The sequence below is a fragment of the Manacus vitellinus genome, unplaced genomic scaffold, assembly GCF_001715985.3.
Source record: "Manacus vitellinus isolate BGI_N305 unplaced genomic scaffold, ASM171598v3 scaffold_56_pilon, whole genome shotgun sequence".
In the NCBI taxonomy this organism is placed as follows: domain Eukaryota; kingdom Metazoa; phylum Chordata; class Aves; order Passeriformes; family Pipridae; genus Manacus; species Manacus vitellinus.
Genome location: NW_021940660.1, coordinates 2,370,348 through 2,392,498, shown reverse-complemented (window position 1 = coordinate 2,392,498; position 22,151 = coordinate 2,370,348). Strand labels below are relative to the sequence as shown.

At 37.9% G+C, this 22,151-nt stretch overlaps 1 protein-coding gene across 1 annotated transcript in view; it reads left to right on the top strand.

Moving 5' to 3' along the window:
• PALMD (palmdelphin) overlaps positions 1-22,151 on the top strand; it is a 49,659-nt gene that overhangs the window by 8,593 nt on the left and 18,915 nt on the right. The window contains exons 2-3 of the mRNA XM_008922239.3: positions 16,260-16,305; positions 21,061-21,141. Of these exons, the coding sequence (XP_008920487.2) occupies positions 16,260-16,305; positions 21,061-21,141 (127 nt within the window). The remainder of the gene's footprint in view (positions 1-16,259; positions 16,306-21,060; positions 21,142-22,151) is intronic.

Genomic DNA, 22,151 nt, shown 5'->3' with positions numbered 1-22,151 from the left:
ATACATTTGATCTCATGAATAATTAAAGCTACTTCCCCCTTACTCCCAGGAGCAAACTTTGGGCTGTAACTCAGGAGATGAAAGCTCTTTGGAACCTCATGCTGCTTGACAGTCCTCAGAGGTGCTCACAAACAGGCCTGATTCTGTGCCCTGTTGGCAGAAACTTGAAGGTTTCACATCAGTTTTAGGGGGCTTAGGCTGGATATGAACTGATGAACAGACATGAGGATCAGGTTCTGTAAACTGAGGTTTCATGAATTTCTGTTCTGTATAATTAAGTTCTAGCCACACTGAGTTGTTAGTATTAATTTCTCTATGCTGCAGGCTGGAAGGGTCACAATCAATCACTATGAAGTGTGTGCTAGCATCCACATGGCTCTCAGTCACGGCATACAAGCACCTATGGACACTTCCTTGCCAACATTAGCTTAATCCAGAATAGAAACATGCTAAGGGAATTAGTGTACCCTCAGAAAGAATCATTATCACATCAGGACTTCAGAAGAGGGAGAACTCTCTCAAGCAGTGTCTTTTTGTACTTGACAAGTTTCATGAAGTCTGATGGTTGTGTCACTGTGTTGTTCCCACACAGCTACTGTGTCATCCCGCATTTACGTGTCAGAACACAACACAGCCCTCTTCCACAGGCAGTGCAGAGCCTGCGAGGGTCTGACAAAACAAGTCTAGAATGTACCCACGCACCACAAAGAGCAGAAATCTACAAGCCCCAGCAGGTTCATCCCGGGAGGAAAGCCAGTTTCTGTGCTTCCTTTTTTGAAAGTGCTTCCTTCACCACAGCTGAACAAGTAATACTAGATGTGCTGCAGGTTAACCTTTCTGGGCTCTTACTTCTCCTACAAACAGTGGTTGGGAGAGGTTTACTCTACTACTGTTTGCACTGATGCCACACAGACTCCTGCTCTATGTCCATCCTATAACTCAATTTCTTTGTCAGAATGAGGTATCAGCTGAGCAAGCCCTGCCTCATTCCCAGCGTGGGAGCTGAACTGCTGATCAAAGAGCTTTCAGGTTGTGTTATTATATACCTGCCAAAGGCCAGACGAAAAGCCAAACTATAGATCACGAAACTGCTTCTTCAGCAACTTACTTTCTTATGTATCAGTTAACTTCTTTTCCTAGTGTTCATCATCAGTCTCTGATCCGTGATCTCTTCCCTGGTTTATGTATTCTTGATGTTCCAATTATAATGTGTTCAAGCACGATCTATTTGAATGTTTCCAGAGATACACCTATAAGTTAGTCACTGACATGAAATAGTACCAAAAGTAAAATGAAACCAAATTAATCAAAAGCAAGTAGTGGGATTCCTGCATGCTTTCATAATTTTTTCTTTTTCTGGTCTTAAATACTTTTCTGGGGTTAACTTCCCCTTATCTTGCTCACTGTTAATACTGTAGCCCAGAGAAATCTCCCACTATCAATGAGCACTCATTAGAAACTCTCATATTTTGCATATTTGGGACCGTGACCTACTATGCTCTACCTTTCCCATTAAAATTTGTAACCTTTCAGGTAGTGAAATGCTCTGCATCTTTCCCATACTGGAAGGTATGGTTAGAAAAAAACACTATAAATACCATAATCCAGGCTATTGTCCAGAATAAATACAGACAACTGAGTCAAAAAAGGAGTTATCCAGTAACAGCTAAAGTTAAGAGAGCAGGAGGCTAAGTAATTCCAGCTAGTTTTACATGAGCTTTGGCACAATTGAATCATGTTATATTATTTAAAGTACATTAAATACATGTTTTCTAACAGCACAATTTGCCTGGTATTGATGAGGTCTCTAACATAATCAGAAAAGGTAGCACATACCAAGCATCACAGATACAAAGCCAAGACTTTCATTTTCTTAGTTCACAAGCTCCCCACTGGCCCCATTGCCTGCCCAAGTGTTTGTAAAACACCCAGTGTGACTGGAGTACAATATGCTTCACTGGTGGTACAGGACTGCACAGATTGTGTTCTATCAGTGGTCAGATCTCTGAATGAAGGAGCAGTTGTTTACAGAGATAAATGCACAAGGATATCTGAATTTATGGATTTTGCATTCATAGATGCACATTTAACTAATATGTGCAGACCTCATCACCAAACCAAGTGCTGTCATCTGCTAATGTATGACATCAATCTGGTTGCTCATTTAGAGAGGGCACTAAAGTGAGATCATAGACTCATAGAATCATTAAGGGTCAGAAAAGACCTCTAAGATCATCTGAACTACAGCCCTCTGTGAAGTTAGTCAGCCTGCTACATTCAGACAGTCTTCAGCATGCAAAGAACTGAGAAGTCAGCCAAGTCACACAGAGACATTTTCTGAGGGGGACTAAATCACATGACAGGACCTTCCCTTGGCAAATCAACAGGGATGAGCTGCTTTTAGCAAGTGCAGCTACTCCTGAAAAAGGATGGTAATGGCATAAAATGATTAGCATAGGACACTGTTCAAGGGCAAAGCACATTTGCTAATTATGACTATAGTACATTAGTCTGCTGCTGGGTCCATGCCATAAAAAATAATTTGTTAAAAGGTAAAGTTCTGGACACTAGTAAGGCACAGCAGCCTATTGCAACAAAAATAAAATAGAACAGAGACACTCTCTGAAACATAGGCAGCTCGTAGTTCATGGTGAGCACTTGCTTATGATTTCAAGGTTTTCAACAAAAATCAAGCCATTCTCTCCTGGGCTGGGATGGCCTGAATTTTGGTAGCACAGAATTCCATTTTTGCTATGGTTGGTTGCAATTGTTATTTTTATGTGGACATCTATACATCAAAAGGCTGATTAAAATGATTTTTTCCCAACATTTACCAAATTATCAACCATGGTTTTAGGTACCAAATTGTTTTAGGTTCCAAATTCAAATCTCCTCTAAATGGCTGTTCAACAATGGCACTCTTCTCTTGAAGTAGGAAAGTACCATTCTCCTCATCTGTCAGGTGGGAAGCAGGAAATACACAGTGGAGCAGGGTTGATTTTCCTGTCTTACACAAACTCATTCACAGCTCATCTAGGCTCATGAGAAGACAGTCAAAAGACACAGCCTTTATAATCACATTTCTTGATTCAGACCACCAAAAAAAAAGGCAAATCCAGTCCCTAACTGAAAATCACTGGTTTTGGATTATAAAAGCTTACTGCTTAAGATGTACACAGTTCCAAAAGGAAGGTTGCAAGCAAGCGGATTCAGCAACTGTCACAGCAAACATGTTCTGTAAATATGTTCTGCAGCTGGCACAGTAGGACTGTGGATGATATTATAAAACTGACAGGCAACTGCCAAAATCACCACCTACCCGGGACAAATAGAAAATTCCACAGTTTTAGAATTTTTTAAAATTTCTCCAGGAGATGTTAAAAGTCAGAAGGTAATTGGAAAAACATCAATAAGAAATCTTTTCACATTGCCCTTAATTGAGTCATTTTTGTATCATCTAATTAGTCACTTACCTGAGCATGCTAAGAAATTTCTCAGGTTTTGCCAAGGATTTCATCATTTTGCTTTTGTCATTGCCCTGGAATTATTGTACATTGATTATAAGGTCAATGGAATCAGCTTTTTAAAGCTGAAGCAATGGCGACTACACTCAGACCTTGTTCCATCAACTTTGTAATATCCCTCTTAAAATTCTCTTCTCGTGTGCAGAAATTTGTATTTTCAACATTCAATCACTGAATTTTGTTATAATTTTGCTAAATTTTGCCTTTTACTATCAAATTTCTGTCTGTACAAAACAGTGTGTTCCTGAAAAACCAATTAACTCTCTATTTAATGAGTTAGACTCATTCTGCAGAATATAGTTGCTATTAAATCCTTCTATTATTCTTCTCATAACAGTCTCGTGAGATTTCAGCATGCCTCTTGAAACATTGTCAGCAAAATTGGACAATCTATTCCCCACAACAGTTGCACTCATTCCCAAACACAGAGGAAGTTTCAAATTCTTTAGAACATTAAACATTTTAGTTACAGGTTTGCCATCAGAGTTAATATTCCCCTGATGATTCAGCATGACTCCCAAGTTCTCCTCAGAATCTTGAGGTGTCAGGACTTGCCTTAATATGAGGCATTTCATCCTTCCTAAACATGTGGCCCTGCTTTTGATAGTATTGAAGTAGATATTGGTTATGAACATACATTCTGCTAGTGATCCAATCACCCCATGCCAGGAAACTGTCATCTTTACTCCTTACCTCTCACAACCTCTGTGTTCTCAAGTTGGCTTTATGTAAATTTGATTACTATTTTCATTGATACCTTCATATCTATTCTATTACTTTTCCCAGAAGTGACATCAAATCAGAGTAATGGAACTTATTTCCCATGTGTTAGTACTCACTATATCACTTTCGTTTAATGCATTTTTAAATCTTGATCCAACACTTGGCCTGAAACTGATGATATTAGACTGACAAGCCAAAAATTATCTGGGTCACACTATCTGCTCCTTTAATAGCAATGCATATTTCTCTCAGAAATTTTGAACTGCAATATATGATATCAATTAAAGTAACAACTTTTTTTTTTTTGAAGACAACATTTCTACTTCCCATACTAAAGAATGGTAAGAAAAATTTATTCCTCTCCATTCAAAAGAAAAATGACATCTGCAAAGGAGAGAAACCAGTCAGGGCTTTAAGGTTTTGTGGAAGCAGTTTGTATTCTCTTCAGATATCACAGCAGCTTAGTTGAAAAGTAGCATATTTGATAGAAGTCACTAGAAAATCTGTCAGACTTTAATATGATGTCGTAGATGCATAAACTCTTTCTTGACTGTAGCATTACTCATTTTTCCTTTAATGCAGGACTGCGAACACTAATTCTGATCCCTCATTGTGTTGATGGGTGAGAAAAACACATAACCCCTTCCCATTTTAGTGTTCACACAACTGCTCAAAATGTTGCCAATTTATTCTGTACTTCTGTATCACAAGTTTGTCTTGCAAAGAGTTTTTATATAGCAATGAAGATAAGCTGCAACTTCCTAGCATTTTTTATTCTTGTTTAAAGGAGCAAAGAAAAATTTGCAATTATTACATTATTTTCCCAGCCAATATATTAATCTTCCAACAAGAATTGTCTGTTCAAGATAACTAACAGGAAGACATTACCAGTTGAGTCAGATGTTTTTAGATTCCATTGCTTTGCATCGGTTTCTGTTTTCAAAACAGTTGCCACAGATCCAGACACTGAAGAGTAAAAGAGGCCACTTACAGTTTGATTTACAAGCATAGATTTTCTATTTCACAATGGCACATCAAGATCTCAACCACTGGCAATACTGTACCATTTCAGCTCTAATCAGTACTAGTTCTGAATTATGATAATTGTAAACTAGTACTGCCATTTATGTTTCTTATATGTGTGAGCCTTAAGAAAAAAAAAATAAGATTCACTTCCTTAGCCCTACAAAACACGTGGAGCAATTTGTCATTTCTGATTTGCAGAGGGCCATGGCAAGGTTCTGTTTGCCATGTGTAGGCATAACTGTGAGGGAAGAAATATGAAACACTGCTAATGAAGGACCTTCATAAGATGCAGGAGTCCAAAGGAAAACAGAGATCTTCAGCTATTCCTACATAAGGCTTTGTTATTGATTTGAGCCTTGTGAACCACAGTTTGAAAAGAAAAAACTCAAAACCCTGATTAGGCAATTCTAACTCTTTTACTTGTAATTAAGCAGATTGGAAGCAGATGCCATCAGAGACTCTCTAAACTTATTAAGTGCTGAAATTAACCCAGGCATACTACTAATTTAGTCTACAGTTTGAGAATGCATGACAGATCTCAAACTGTTTATTAATCATCCCACATACACATGGAAAGAGATGGCACCCTGTTCATGAACTGTTGTAAACCTTTTCATTACTCATGAGAATCCAATTATTTAGAATGATTAAATGACAAAATAATTGAATAATCAAAGTTGGACAAACCAAAGAATTAAACTAATTTCTATCCCATCTTCATGCCTGAAACCGAGAGGATCTAGTTAACAGAGGTAACTGTAAATTAGAGAGATTAGTCGTTGTTCTCATTAGATAGAAGTGTTCCTGTAAATCAGGCAAAGGTTTGTTGGTGAATCACTCAAAAGGTCAAGTGAGAAAATTAAAGGCAAAACTAGATTTAAAAAAATATAACTAAGAGGCTAACATAGAATAATAGACTGTAGGATCTAACCATTTTAGGATTCATTCATAGCATGCAGATAGCAGTAAAAGGGTGTGTGAGGTAGGGAATGGAACAGAAAGAGGATCCCAAAATGCTGATTTATCACAGGAGGATTTGTGTCAGTCTATAGTATATTTGCCTTTTAAATATGTTTGACAAGCTGTACTACAGGTAGCTTTTACCTACAGCAATTAGAAAATCACAAATTAATCAGTGCTTTCAAGAAAAGGTTAAGTAAAGAATTTAATTTTCTGTGAGAGAAACAAGAAGAATCAACAGTCAGGATATTTTGCTGATTCACATTCCTCTTTGAAACCTCTATGTCACCAGAATAAAATCCCACTTGCTTCAGTCATGCTCATGATCTTTCAAAGTCTGTCCTATATACTACTTCTTGTATTATTCATGTTGGTTTTGAAACTGGCATTTAAATTTCACTCACTCAATGACAGTCCTATACTGCGAGCATTACAAGCATTATACACAACAAAACATAAAGGAGCAAACATTTTCAGAATGTTTGCTCTATTACGTTAGGGACAACTAAACGGGGAGATTCAAACTGTGTCGACTGCAGTCTGGCAGGGCAGACGGTGCTCACTGAGAGCTGTACCCTGGACCTTCCTCAGCAAATGCTGACAGAGGTAGGCAGATTTGCTCAGGCTTTATGGGATTAGTATAGGATAGGAGAAATACTAAGGATTAGGATAATGTCTAGCAGAAGTGGGAGGAGGAGGTGGGAGAGGTTGAGGCTCACACAAGGTGTTTTGGAAAACAGATGCTATCCGTTTGGAGAAAGTACCAGCCAGCAGCTCAGCTGTTCCTGTCAGTTTTGCTGAAGCTGTCCATAATAGTGAGGTAATTAAGAAAAAAGGCTGCAGTCAAAGAAATGAGGACTTGGAGGAAGAGTTGCTTTTAAGCCTCTACCAGGAACCATTGAACAGACCCATTCCACTCCCAGTGTTGTCAATTCTAATTGCAAATTTACATATGGTAGCACACAGCTACAGTGTTAGATCACCTCTGAAAAAAAACAGTTAGTGCAAGCACAGGACACTCACACAGCTCTGAAAATCCCTATTTCTCAAGTCAAGTCCCCAGTTCACTATCTGAACACAAAGAAACTAAATAAACATAGCCAGGAGCTGTGGTCACAAGGTGCAAAAATTTCTCCTTTTCTGATCTAAATTGCACTTCTTGAGAACTCATACCCCTATCTTACAGAATGGTTCAGTTACCTGCAGAAAGCCAGCAATTGGATCTCCCAATAAGGGGAGCTTGTTTCCAAAGTTCCCTGAAGCCAAATGGTTACTACAAAAGCCGTTTGCTGCCTCTGTCAAGAACCACCATGCCTCAAGACATCTCTTATTTGCAGGAGTTGTTCAATTTGTGATGGTAGAGGGATACTCTTAAAAATGCAAATTGATTAGATTTTTTTTAACCAACTATGCTTCAACAAGTATTCAAAATAGGAACCTGAAATCATGACCTGTCAATATTTTATTTAAATATTTACAGAATTATGAAATGAATGACAGGCTAGAAGAAGATATAAGAAAAATGCCTATGTGATTAAAAGGCATTAATTTCTCTAGATAAGACCAACATAAATGAAATGAAACTGTGTCGACCATGAAATAAATTCCATGCACTCAAACTGGTAAAAAGAATTACTTCAGAATAATATGAACTTTTATGTAGGACATTTGTTAGGACTAAATAGAACTAAGATCCCTCAGCTGTGTTTAAGGCCCCTACAGACAGATTATTAGGTTCCCCCGAAGTCCCTCCCTCTGCCAGCTGGAGGTCTAAATTGACGTTATTAAAGTTGTTTGATCCATCTAACTTTAGTTCTTCCATTTCTGAGCTACATTAAACAAACCAACAATAAACCACTGCAAAAATTACTGAGATTTATGGTACAAATTCCAAGCAATACTGATATAAGTGGCTGTCACCCCAGAGAATGAATTATTAGTATGAAGATACCAATTATATCATACAATGAGAAAGAGGGTATTTCCATAAAGAATGTTCCTGAATCTCAGCAGAAAAAAATGTACATGTATAAATAAATTCATTATTGACTTGTACTGATGTTTGAAGTGTAGACTATACGAAAAGATGTTGATGCTACTTACACATGGTATTCCTTCACTGAAAGGACAGATTACTGTGCCTGCTACTCATGCTTCTTCTCCCATTGATGACAGTCCACTGGAAATTAAAAATATAAAACTTGTCATACAAGCACTGAGCAGCCATGAGATACTGACAACTTTTGATTGCAATCCTGAGCTGCATTAGCCAAAATAAAAGAACAGACCAATTAAATTAGAGGATGACAGCTGTTAACTAGAGTGGTTGGAGTGCTCCTGACTTTTCCTTCAACCATCAACATTAATTGTGTCCAATCCAATGTGACTATAAGCGAGAAACATGGATTAAATTTTTCTAATCCAAACCCCAACAGGTTTCTTAATTTCTTCTAACTGTATCAGCTGTACAATAAAGCTAGATCCACCTGGCAGCAAGCTGTTAACATTGTGAAATGAGAAATTACCTGACAAGCCCCTTTTCCAGATAAACACAATGCATCAAACCCTTTTCAAAAAGTAATTTTACCTACTGGCTAAACACAACAGTATTTTCAAATTTAAAAATGTTTTGTTAAAATAAATTATTAAAATAATATTTGATTCCAGCCTTTGCAGGCCATCAGTCTCCAGGTGCATTGGGACAGTGAGAAATCTATAAAGACCATAATGAATCTCCAAAGAGATCCAACTAAAGATCCTACTTGCTATGCTGAAGAGGCATTTGCAAAGACACTCTTCAGAAATAATGCCTAATGAAGCAGTACCATGAGCTGCAGATTAGTTTGGCTTTCCTTAAGTCACAGTGTAAAGAACCTGTTCACATCTGAGAAGATATGACAAGGAAAGAGCTTTTATATTCTCCAAAATATTCTTTCATACAACTTGCAGCCAGATTATTTTTTGCATTATTCATGAATGGTAAGAAAATATTAACCTTTGATCTGCCAAGAGTGTTTCAAAGGCCTATTCAGCCTCCAGGGGTAAGAAAAGTTAAAAAAGAAAGTTTCCCCACATTGTGTTAAATAAGTCTGTAAAGGTAAATTTACATTTAACAGTTTAGTTTATCTAACAGTTTACCACCTTTCTTCCTTTTATTTTCCCTTTCTTCCTACTTATTCCTCCTCTTCTCCTGCTCTTTTCTCCTCCCCTGCATTTTCCAATAGCCACAGTTTCACCCTCTACTCTCTCCCTTTACCACATTTTGGTACTCATCAGACTTCTCTGGGAAATTATTTGACTTTTTAGCCTAGCAGTAGCCACCTTTTAGCTTGGTTAGTTGTCTGCCAGCTTAGTGAACAGATTCAGTGAGCAGACAGTCAAGACAGCTGTGAGAATACATGTCCAGGATAGAGAGCAGCAGAATGCCTCTCAGCACCACACAGTCAGTATATCAGTTCAAACTTCTCATGTAATTTCACCCTAAGTGAACACCAAGCAAACAGTAGAATATCACTAAGAGGATCCACTTCAGATTCAGGTGAAAAGAAGGAAGAATCATTCTGATAAGAAAACGTAGCTATGAAACAGGTCTGAAATCCTGACATTCAAAACAAATCTTGCAGGAAAAATTAGGAAATTGTACTATATCAAGTTTTTTGCTCCTAGTTAATAATCACCCCCTAAGGTAAAGGGTTAAGTAAATATACTGAGCTGTGAGAAGCACTAGTGAAATATCTGAATCTGTTGAATAACAGAAGTTGGTGACATACTCTCACAGGCATCCGGATGACTACTCAGCCTCAGCTGCTTGTGCTGCATCCCTGGCGCTCCTCACAGCAGGCTCGGCTGGCCAGAGTCCCCTCCCCGTGTTATTCAGATGACCTACCCGGCCCTGCAAACCAACCGGGCACAGCTGAAACAGTTTGAGTGACTGACAAGCTGAGAGTTTTTCCTCAGCCGCTGCTTCCAAATAACAAACTCCACAGCAAAAACAACAGGTCTTCAATGAAGAAACTAGGCCTGCATTTGCAACACCTGTTATTTGACATAAACAATCTTATCTCTGCTAACAATAAAGTTTAGCATAACTTGATCATGTATTTTTTTCCGTTAATACTTGGAAAGGCTTACGCAAAACAAATTGTATGTGGGATATTTTTTGCCCACACACAGCACAGGATACTGAATATCTGGAAGCACAGGAAGGATTGCCAGAGTCTGAAGTCATCATGTTTCCACAGCAGTTTCAAGTTTCAGATAAATAGCTAAACACACATGCTTATTATACACGTCAGTATGAGGCCTCTCATGGTCCCTGGACCACTTGGTAAGGTAAGCCTGAGGCCTGCAGGCTGGCTCAGTTCATCTGGCCACTCATCACTGCCACAACAGTCATGTTTCTTACACTTTTCTCCTCTCACTGCTCATCTTCCAGCTGGAATCCCAGTCCTTCTTACTCCTCCCTAATGCTACTGTTCCTGTCATCTCCCATTCAGCCTATGCAGCTCACTGACAGTGGACACCCAAAGATTTGAGGGTTAAGGTTTGCTTTTGGGTTTTGTTTTTAATTGCTCTCCTGACAGATTAGCAAATTTAATTGGTTCACAGATTAGTCAGACGAAAGGAAGTGAATGGAAAATGTGGCTGGAAGTGTGGGAGGAGAAAGCAGTAATTCCTCTTTGCTCTGCTGGGAGCTATCAGATAAGGTTCATCTCATCTTGCAGAACATCTGAGCTCCAGTAGCTCAGACCTTGCTACAGACACAGACTGGTTAGGCAGCTTCTCAGAGGAGCAGCGGGAGAGCTCTGCCCATGCCTCCGGAGATGGGAATCAACTGACGTAACCTACGCAGGTTGCTGAACGGCTTCACCACCTCCAGCCTTGTCCCTGTCTCTTCTGCAACACACCCTTCCCAGCTCCAGCAGGAAGGTTTTCTCTTAAAGAATTCCTACTTTAGCTCACGTCCTATAACAAACTATCCGTACTTCTAAGACTTTCACCAACAGCACTTGTACTCAGAAACCACACCTGGCACAAAGTGTTCACAAAAATATGTCTTCCAGGCCCTAGTTTTGCTCTGCCATCTTACTGAAGCCTCTTAGACCCAAACACTACTACTGTTCTCTTTGTGTTTTCCAACAGCATCGTGAAACCAGAATCAGAATATAACATGTAGTTTACTTACTATTGACAGCACAGTACCTCTGGGGTTTTGTTTTTTACTTTCCCCAGGATTTGGCCCCGGTTATGGAGTGTTTGTTTTCACTTAATAAAACACAATCAAACTACGCAACAACTAAAGCTGGTTCTCAGAGCCCTGCTAAACATTCCCCACACAGTTGGCTGGGTAGGATTTAAAACTCTGCCCTATTCTTAGAAGTGTGTATCTGCAGCAGTTGGAAAATGCCAGGTTGCAAGCAACGCATTCCACATCATGTTTAAGGCACCGATCCTGAGTATTTCAGATTCTTTGTGGGTTTATTTATTTCAGTTTACATTTTAAAAAACCAACCAAAAAAAAACCCACAAAAAAAAAAAATCCCACAAAACAAACACAGTCCTATCACTTATCTAGGCACCCAAACACTTTCTGTTCAGGGCCTTACATTTATTATCACCACAGTAATTACACTGAAACTATTCACTGAAGTGCGGTTTTTTAAGTGTGACACAACAGAGTTTGTTAAAGGTGCTTTGGAAAGGGTCCCACATTCAGAGTTTCATAAAAGATTTCAAAAAGATATGAGGCCAAGAACTAACAAGTGTCTGGGAACATCAAAAAGGCTATGAAAAAGACAGTTATCTGGTTAAAAAATAATCAGTGGACTTTGACAAAGTTCACTGTGTAATTTTAGAAAATAGGGGCAAGATGGTCTAATTTCGCACAATAGCATTTATTGTGGGTTCCACTGTACATATAAGACACACACCTACCATAGAAGAGATGTCTGAGCCCATGCTGCATTCTAAAACCTCTCTATAATACTGGAAGGTATCTGAACAATAGACGTATTATAAAATATGATTAAAATAATTAGTGTATTAAAAACAATTGAAGATAATGACCAATAGCTGTTTCTTTACTTTGACTGTAATGATTTAATATATTCATAGTTATGAATAGCAACAGGAAGGGAGTTGTACCAACAGAAATGTAATAGTTCAAGGCTTTTCCTCCCAGAGATTCGGGGGGGGTGTCTACTCAAACAAGTAAAGGAGATAGAATTTAACTTCATAAAACTGTATAAAATTGAGATATTCAGATATCGTTTTGCTTCAGTGAGAGGACCCAAGAAATTCATTATGTTAGAGACCTGCCTAATAGGGCATTACTTCCCCAAAATTGGCCTTCAGGGCAAAATTTAATTCCTCCTGAGGGGTGGCAGATGTTTTGTTATGAACTTCCTCTAAGATTCTAAAATGTACACATTTTTTAAAAATTTCAAGTGTCTAATTTGATGGAGGGACAAGAGTCTTCTTTTAGATTTTAAATTTTCCATTTCTTATTGGCTTACTTTTCACTTTAAAAGGCAAAATCATGGTTCTCGCTGGAGAAAAGACCAATCGACCGAGGCATCTCCCATACTAGACCTTTGGGTCAATTGACAGGACGGCTGCAGTAAACATTTTCAATGAGCCCTTCACTGAAATTTATCTTCTCTCCATTCCTGCTGTCAGAGATTTAAGGCTACATGCAAACCAATACATAGTGGCAGCACATTTGCTCACTGCAAGAATATAAAATTCTCTTTGATGCAGAGTCCAAAACACCCTTTTCCTGTTTCAAACACAGTTACCAATGGCAGCTCATTACAAAGCAAAATAATCAAAGTAAAGATTCACAAAATGTTGGTTCATGAACTCAGTAACCACTCTTTCCAAAAAGTACAGCCTATGTTTTCAGCTGATAACAATCTGATCAACTCCAGTCACTTCAAACTCACTTTTCGAAAGAGTGACTTGCTCCTTACCTTTAACACGATGTTTCTTCTCAGAGGCAATTGTTTGTTTCTACAATAATCTATATCTCACTCTATGTGTATTACCCCAGGTTAATGATGTACAAGGAGGAAGAGTAGAATTGAAGATGGTTTTGTATGTAGAGTAAGGCCAGGGAGAGCTGCTACAGTTCTGAAGTGACAGCATTTCTCTATTCCAGTACTCAGACATTGCTCCAGAAATGGACAACAGAAATTGCATTTTCAGATGTGAAAGTACTTCTGTGGTCCTACTTCCAGATTTTGGTTCTGGATGTTGCATTCTTCTAAATTACAACCTGCTTTTCTGTAAGAATTCAAAATGCAACTCTTTCACCTTGTGCTTTGGATTTTCATTATTACTGCTACATTAGGTACACAGTGAAAAATGGAAATGAACAAAGGAATAAGTGAAGCCAAAAAATCCAACCTGTATGACTCACCATACGATACAAAAACATTTTCTGCATAACTCAGAGAACCTATTCTACCAAAAGAAAAATATGCTTTCCCCCCCCCTTAAAGTTGCAGATTAGGTAGGTGGTTTCCTCTGGATATGTTTCTGGCAGGCAAGTTCTGAAAAACCTTGTTCCAAGAATCCTGCAGACTGAAAACACAGCTGTTTGGATTCACTGATCTAACCTTTACTCCATGGGTACTCCTATTGGTGAAGGAGGCTTAAGAGCAGACAAAATGACAGCTGGTCCATTCCTTCTCTTGCACATAAATCCCAATTAGAATAGGATTAAGATAACTGGAAAACAACCTATTGATTGAACAACAAATCCTGCCTAGCAAGCGGATATATATGATTTAAACAATTTAAAATGTTTCAAGTACCTTTTAAATACTCTCTTAATAATGGTCACTTGAAAAGGGAAGCAACATTTTAGAAAACATCTTACAGCTACCTCAGTCTACTGGTTTAGATTAGGGAAAGACATGTTAAATACTCTTCTGGTCTGCAACTATGTAACATCCACAAGTAGGGTTCTTTAAAACATTTAAATAATTTTAGGGCATAAATTTAGGAGAATACTTTAGACCATAAAAATTCCAAGCAATGCAATCCCATTGACTTTAGTTTGATCTTGAAATACAGATCTCATTCCTCCACCCACTGAGAATAGATCCCATTTATGTCAGAATACAAATTCTGGCCCAAACCAGACTTCCTTATTTCTGATGTAAACATTTGCTGCTTTAAATATTTTTAAGCATTCCAAAGTCCACATATGTACTTAAATTTTAAGATGAACTTCACAGAAGGTAAAGATGAAATAAGTGGGGGGAAGGTTCAAAATATGATAAGGCAGACTATACTAACTTACGAAAGCTTAAAGAGAAAGACTGTCTCTCCAATGGTTTCTGCAGCAAGAATTCATTTAATTCCACGTGGTGTTTGAATTCATTCTCAAATCCATACACCAAACTCATATAAATTCCCATGTAATCTATCTCTTGATACACCTCAATGCACTTGCCTTTGAACTTCACATTTGCTTTTATGTGGTAATTTTTTAAATTTCAGGTGCTGACCAAATGAAGTATAAATTAATATTTAAAAAATAGAAATTAAATCTTCACTGGAGAATAAAACATGGGGTCTCTGCAAGTTTGAACAAAACCTCAGGGTGGATCACAGTATAAATAAAACATTAAAGCATCCTTAATCCCAGTGCAGAGGGGGATAATCTGCTCATGTACATGGGTGAGTGATGACATACTAGAAAGGTGAAATTGAACTAAATATTGATTTCTATTGAATTATAAGGCTGTAACTTCACCATCAAGTGTGCAATTCTTTAGCACCTTAGAATTTGCTAGTAATGAGCCTGATTTGCCACCAAGATTCAGGTCACTGTACTGACCTGTAAAATAAACCACCTCACCAAATCCTGCTGAGTTTAGTCATCTCAATGAATTATCAGGTAAAAACCCAAACATGCTGAGCGGCTCTCCTGCTGGTGTCCTTACGAAGACTTGAGTTACATGATACTGAAGGTAACAAAGAGATTACAGATTCACATTACATCTTTATGCTGTTTGATTTGCTTAGAATTTTTTTCCACAACTGGATTTTCCTAGGGCAGTTCCACTTGTTCTGCAAGTTTCCTAGATTGATTTTGGATGGCTGACTCTCACTTAGGTAAATGAAAAGGTCAAAATGTATGCCATCCCTTAAGGCACATAGTGCTGTTTTCAGCAGAAGTCCACAGCAAGTCAGCTGAATGGAAATGCAGCATGAGAGCCACTGGCATTTTACACTCATCTTGGTAACACTGAAATGATGATCCCAAAATCCTTACTTAGACAAAGCTTCCCCTGAGTCCCAGATAGCTGATCAGTAATTGCACAGATTAACACTAGCGTTCAATGACAGACCTGACTGTTTAAAGTTTATCTTACTTTAGGTTAGCAGTTCTAAAACATTCTTCCAGCTATGAATACAGCCTTCCTAAAAATTTTATCTAGGAAACTGAATTAAAACTACTATCTCAAAAAAACCCATGCCATCTACAGTGCTAATATTACATGTTAAAACACATGCAGGTGAAATAAGTTTAATGAGAAATGGGAATACTTAATAAGTTTTAAATATCTGTTTATCACCAGAAGCATAGAGAAAGAAAAGAAAAGAAAGAGAAATAACAAAATAATAAAAGTTTACTTCTATCACGGTCCTGTAAGATTCTGGTTTGGGCATTTAAGAGTTAAAGAAGCAATGGCACGCTAACCGAGCACATTAAAACAAAGAGTTGGCAGCTTCTGAAGGAAAAGGGCTTGTGCTCCACTGTTCCAACTTGTCAGTCAACTCATGCCAGCACTCTCCTTGTCTGCCTCCTCTCCACACCCTCATTACATGTGTCTGCCTGGACTGATCTGCTCATCTGTTCAGGGACTCTTCTGACAAGTCAAAAATTCTGCCTTCTCTCTCCTCTGGAATTGGATCAAATCACCTCAACTTTTTTTGCAGCCCCACCAGGAGGCTTTTTGCTTATGGTCTGATTCTGTTTACCTTCACTACTTGTCTGTTTTTGATTTGTAGAATGGAGGAAGCCGAATTGCTGAAAGAACGATTCCAGGCCATAACAGTAAGTGCTTACGATTATAACTTGCTACTAGAAAAAAAAGGCTTAGAAGTAGCATTGTCTTAATGAGCTGCTGTGTGTTTGCTGAATAATGATTTATCCCAGGACAGAAACAGACTTGATGTCTGCTTGAAATTGTTATTTTTTAAATACGGGTTTATAGACTATTGCTTTAAAACAGCTAAGTTGCCTGTACTGACTTTATTATGGGTTGTATTGCACTTTCAAATTAAATTCAAAGCACTGAAAGTATGTGTGCAAATCACTACTGGACAGTCTAAAATACATGTTACTGTCATCATACTGAATGTTTGCCTGAAGGTCAAAAGGCAGCTGGAGAATTCCAGAACAAATCAATTTTCTCATTTCACAACATGACTGAGAGATTAAAGATTTTTGGTTTGCATTCTGGAATTAAATTTAATATCTGAATTATTGACAATCTATCATAAGTATTGCTGCCTGGACAGTAAAAAAGGACAAGCCTGGATTAAACAAATTCCTACCTGTCAGTTTTCAGAGGAAGGACTCACTGAAGTTTATGTAGAAGACATTAGAAATCATTTCTAGTTTCTCTTCTAAAGGGAAATCTGAGTCAAAAGATTTATAATTTGTAAAAGGAACTACTGAGCTATTTTTAAAGTAATATAACCTGATGTAACAAACACTGGCTGAATCCTAATTCACCTCTGATTTGATCTCCACTGAAACTTATTCAGTTACAAAAGAATTGAACTGAAGCAAATTTTGGCCCTATGGGATGAAAGGAAACCTCCAGAAGGATCACTCACTCTCTCAGGCATTTGTTTAAAAACAAATGATGGAAACAGAGATATTTTTCACACTCTTAGCATGACAGACTAGTTGCAAAACAAACGCTACTGGCAGAATAAATAGTGGGCAGAGTTAAAAAAAAATCTCATTGGAATTGAAATAAATGTGAGAAGGGTAGCTGGAAATCTACAGGAATCTAATAGGTTGGGGTTTAAGTCGGTTGAGTTTTAATTGTGGCACTTGATAAAAGCCAACAGATCCATTTATCGTAATTACTTGAGACCTGACGCAAGCCCACAATAGGGTAATTTGAAATGTTTTAGAGGGTTTAGAGTACATTGGTTTGTTTAACTGTAACGGTGCTTGAACCAGGGTCAGAACCTGGACTTTGTCTCTAGAGTATGGGCTCAAAAGATAACAACTGTTTTGGCACTCCAGAGAAGTCCAGGCCTTGCGATGTTTTAGACTCGCTGGGATCCAGGAGAAGGAATGGGCAGCACGTTTGCCTGACGAGGACTCTATGAACATGCTGGAGTGAGTGTCCTCCACCTGTACCTGTGCCTCCAGATGAATAATGAAGAAGTATTTTTTTAAGAAACTGGGGTAGCTTCCAGTGTCTTGCATTACAAGAAATAGGAAATCGTATTTAGGCCATGACTTCATTTATTACACTTGCTGTGTAAAGAAACTATTTGTTCTCTACTTTCATCAGTCAATAGCATTTAGTTGAAACACTTGATGTATCTGTTCTAATGGACTGCAGAAATAAAGCAGCCCAAATAAGTGAGGTTATCTTCAGGCTTAAGAAGCTGCAGTATGAGTTGTCTAGGAAAACAGCACATTACAGTTACAATTGCAAGTTCCTCAGTGGCTCTGGGAAAATTTGTCTTAAGTAACATGCCTGGGAATTTCCAGTGCTACCCACCAGATGTTTGCTGTAAAGGATCTAAGAGAAGAAAGCAAGGGGTACTCAAAGCAATAAACAACTGCACCTGCACTAAACCTGACTGGTTTCTGTTGTTAAATGCCTGGCTCCTTGACAGCATCTGGCTCTCACAGAGCCAGTAGGGGCTTTCAAATTGTTTTTCATATCTTCTCTGCGTAGCAAATAAATTAAAAAAAATATTACTTTATGATTATGTATTTTGATGCTCACATAGCTCTGAAAAAGAAACTTTTTTTCTTTGTTATGTAGCTTCCACCTGCTGCTGGTGCACATAGAATATAAAAAGTAAAACATCAGATGCATCCATTTTATCAGTGAGATTGTAATATCTTAAAATATGAAAGCTGCAATATTTTTAATGTTTGATGGGGTTTGACGTTTTTAATCTCTGGAAAATTATATGAAAAGAAAAACATATTAGCTAAAACATTAGCTGCTCCTTTGACTGACAATAGGTGGCATTTGCCATGGGACCAAGACCACCAGCACTGGCACCACTGTAGAACAGTGCCACAAACTAATGGACTTGGCACACAAGACACTTCACAAGATGCTGCTCCGTGGATGCGTTTCCCTTTCTTTCAGACAGATCCACTTTAGAACACAATTCATTTTTACTCTCAAAAGTCAGAAAAGATTCCCACCTGTTTCAGTAGTAGTGAAAATTAGGACCAAGGTTCAAGTCTTACCTTGCATTGATGCACAAGAGAAAGGAACAGCTGAAGGTGTTCACATCCTGCTCATAGTAACAAGAGCATAGTAAGAGAGGATTCAAGGACTTCTGCCAGAAACATGATTATCTACAGGGGTAGAGCATGAAGTTTGGTAGAAGCATGGATCACTTAGCTATCCAGGAATAAACATTTATTCCACTAGATAGGTATAGTATAGTCAAAGCTTTGTAAAGCAAGACATGATGTGCAGACAAGTTTTCTAACAGGTTTTAAAAGTTATTCTGGCACACGTCAAATAGATTCCTCATACTTCTTAGCTTCTGGCACTAGATGAGAATATATAGAGATATAGACTAGATATATAAAAGGCAATCTATTTCAATTTCTTGATAATTGTATAATAGATATTTAATACCAACCAGCAAAATTAAAACATGCTAGAACACTAAAGGGTACAAGTAGAAAGCTTTCAGAAAAAAAATATTGGATGTAAAAGAAACATAGACTTAAAAAAAAGAAACAGGCAAAAGTTTTGCTGCTGAATAAATTCCTTATTACACAGTTAGAAATCAGAGTGTAAAGGCATAAATTACTGCATTTTAAACTATCTGCACAGTAGTTTGTGTACAAATTCTCATTTTAGACTCCTAAACTCTTATTACATCTCCACTGGTACAAAAAGAATATTTAAATTAACTTAGAATATTTTTTAATAGTATAAACCAAGTAAAAGTTCATTTTCTGGTTAAGAGTCTTACCTAGAAACTTAGTAAAGAGAAAAAAAATGTTTCCTTAAGAATTGTAACAATCTGTAAACAAAGCTCTTGACACTCGTTCACCTACTAAATCCCAGCATACTATGAGTAGTGCTTGGCCACCTGTAGTCCTGCCCTCCATCTCCACAAGGCTAGGTGGTTTCTTTCACTTCCTGTCCTTCAACAAAGCATCCTTAGAGCCCACGGTCATGCTGCTGATTTCTAATTTCCAGTAACAGCAAAGTGATTCAGCCAAGCACACCATGTCTCTTCCTGTTTCCAAATCCCAGATCCTAGGGAAATGGTGGAGAACACCTCCCAACCTTATGTCCAGCACTTCCTTACCGACTTTCTACACTCCTTACACACAGCTGGTTCCTCAGGTGGACTGGAAGGACAAGTCTCTTCCTATATTTGTGAAGAACTTAACTCCTTCCAAAACCATACTTGTCTGAAAACAGACTGTTAAACAAAAGCTATCAGTTTTTTTAACAAAATCCAGCTGTTCTAATTGAAAGGAAAGAGGCATTAGCCTCCAGTCAGCAAACAATTCTGCACAGAACAACAGAAGATTCCATTTACTTCTCTAAAACATACCAAGAAACAAGCGCAAAATGTGCTGTGCCAAACAACAGAATTTTACAGCACTAAGGCTGGCCAAGAGAATAGCCTACTAATACATCTTATAAAAGTTAGTTTCATTTGGCATGATTTCTTTCCCACTGGCTGCTGAGGACACAAAGTACTAAATCAGCGTTTGGCCTCATACAGAGGAGCCACAAGGGTACTCCATGTGGCACTGCTATCTAAAGACACGAGAGGCTCAAGCATTGCCAGCGTTCAGACACTGTTCACCCATTTCCTTTGTTCTACAACCTGTAACAAAAAGGATGAAGGTGGCACTATGACAGATCAGCACTACTTGAGGTTTTTCTTTTTAAAATTCAGCAACCATGAAAACAGCCTGTGCACAGGCAAAAATTTTATTTTTTTCTTTAATTGAGAGGTAGCAACAACATATATGAAGCATACCACATTTCTCTGTGTTCATCTTTACCATTATCTGACTAACAAAATAAATTTCTAAGTCTTTGTTTATTCCTGTTTATTTCAGCTATTAGCCACAAGATACACAAACTCAGTGCTGGATTCACCGACAGCCCATTTCATTTAGTGATGTATCACAGCTGCACAGTACAGACCATGCAGGCTCTTTCCTCTCCTAAACCATGTGTGGGCTGCCTTAGGAATTTGGGTCAGGTCCCATTTTTAGTCTCACTCTGCATGTACAATTCTGCTCAAATATACTTTCTTCCTGTTTTCTTCCCCTACCCTTCCTAAGAGTAAATAGTTTCTATTTTGTATCATCCCTCCTTTGTGGTCATTAACATGTTTAAACATACTTTGGAGAAAGAGCAGTGGAAACCAACCCTGCGCAGGACACGAGCTGTCACTACAAAGAATTATGCACTGCCTAAGCATCACTTAAGCTTTAAAATAAGGCTTTATTTGCATGGATTGATTTCACCCTACTGAACAACACTTAAACGATATTTTTGTTAACAAGTAATTTCTCTAAACAAAGTTTCATTGTTCTCTTAATTTATAGGACAAAAGAAAACTGCAAGAAGAAATTACACAGAAACGTCTAAAAGTGGAAGAGGAAAAAATGAAGCACCAACATTTAAAGGTAAGTAAAGTGTTGGATTTATGTAACTAAGGATAGCCTCAAGTAACACAGCATGAATAAAGGTTTTGGATTTTGGAGTGCAAATCTTCATGCATTTAAGTCATGCTTTTACTGTCAAATTTTCACAGCTTTTTGGAGTCTTGCCAGGACTCCATTTGACTTTAATAAGCATCATTCTTTGAAAAAAATTACATTCCAGAGCTGGTGTTATTTGATCACTTTCATGGCATAAAATGAGATCATAACCAGGAATAACTCACAGATGAAAATTAAGCCTCACATGTCAGACTGGGTGTGTTCACTCCCTAATCCCACTACAGCAACCTTACTTGGTACAGGGTGCAGCACAACCATTAAGTCTAATTGCACTGTTTTCTAGAAAAAAAGCAGCCTATTTTTTTGGGGTGGGTTATAGGCTTTTTTCAGTTTGTTTAATGACTCTTTAATAAAATAATGCTGCTTCTTGATATATTATAAGAAAGAAAAAGAATAAATAATGCAAATATTTCCCTCAAATACAGCCTGGTAAACTCAGGATTGCAAATTCCAAGTTACTAAGAAACTAAAAGACACATCTCTGCAGAGACTTGAAATTGCAGTGATTTCTACCCAACACCACTATTCTTTAAACATCTGTTGCAGTTTGGCAGTACGTGTCATGTAGGGAGATAAGACAAAATCTGTGCTTCTAGAAATATGCAAGTCTTGGTATTTTACATACCCTTTTCATTATGTGAGCAGATAAACAGTTTCAAGAAGATATGTTGAATCTAACACCAGAAGCGTGGCGCATCTCCTCCAGGAAAAGCGAGAGAAGCATATTTAAAACAGACTCCTCTTCAAAACAGACACCAGATCTGGGTTTCATCCACCCTCTTCTTTTGTGTCAAGCCAAAAAAAAAAATGAGAAACTATGATAAACTATTTCACTAGTGGGCCAGGAGAGCTAACACAAAAGTCACCCATGCTCAGGTTTTATTTTTATTTTACTCCAAGGACAGGCTTGACCA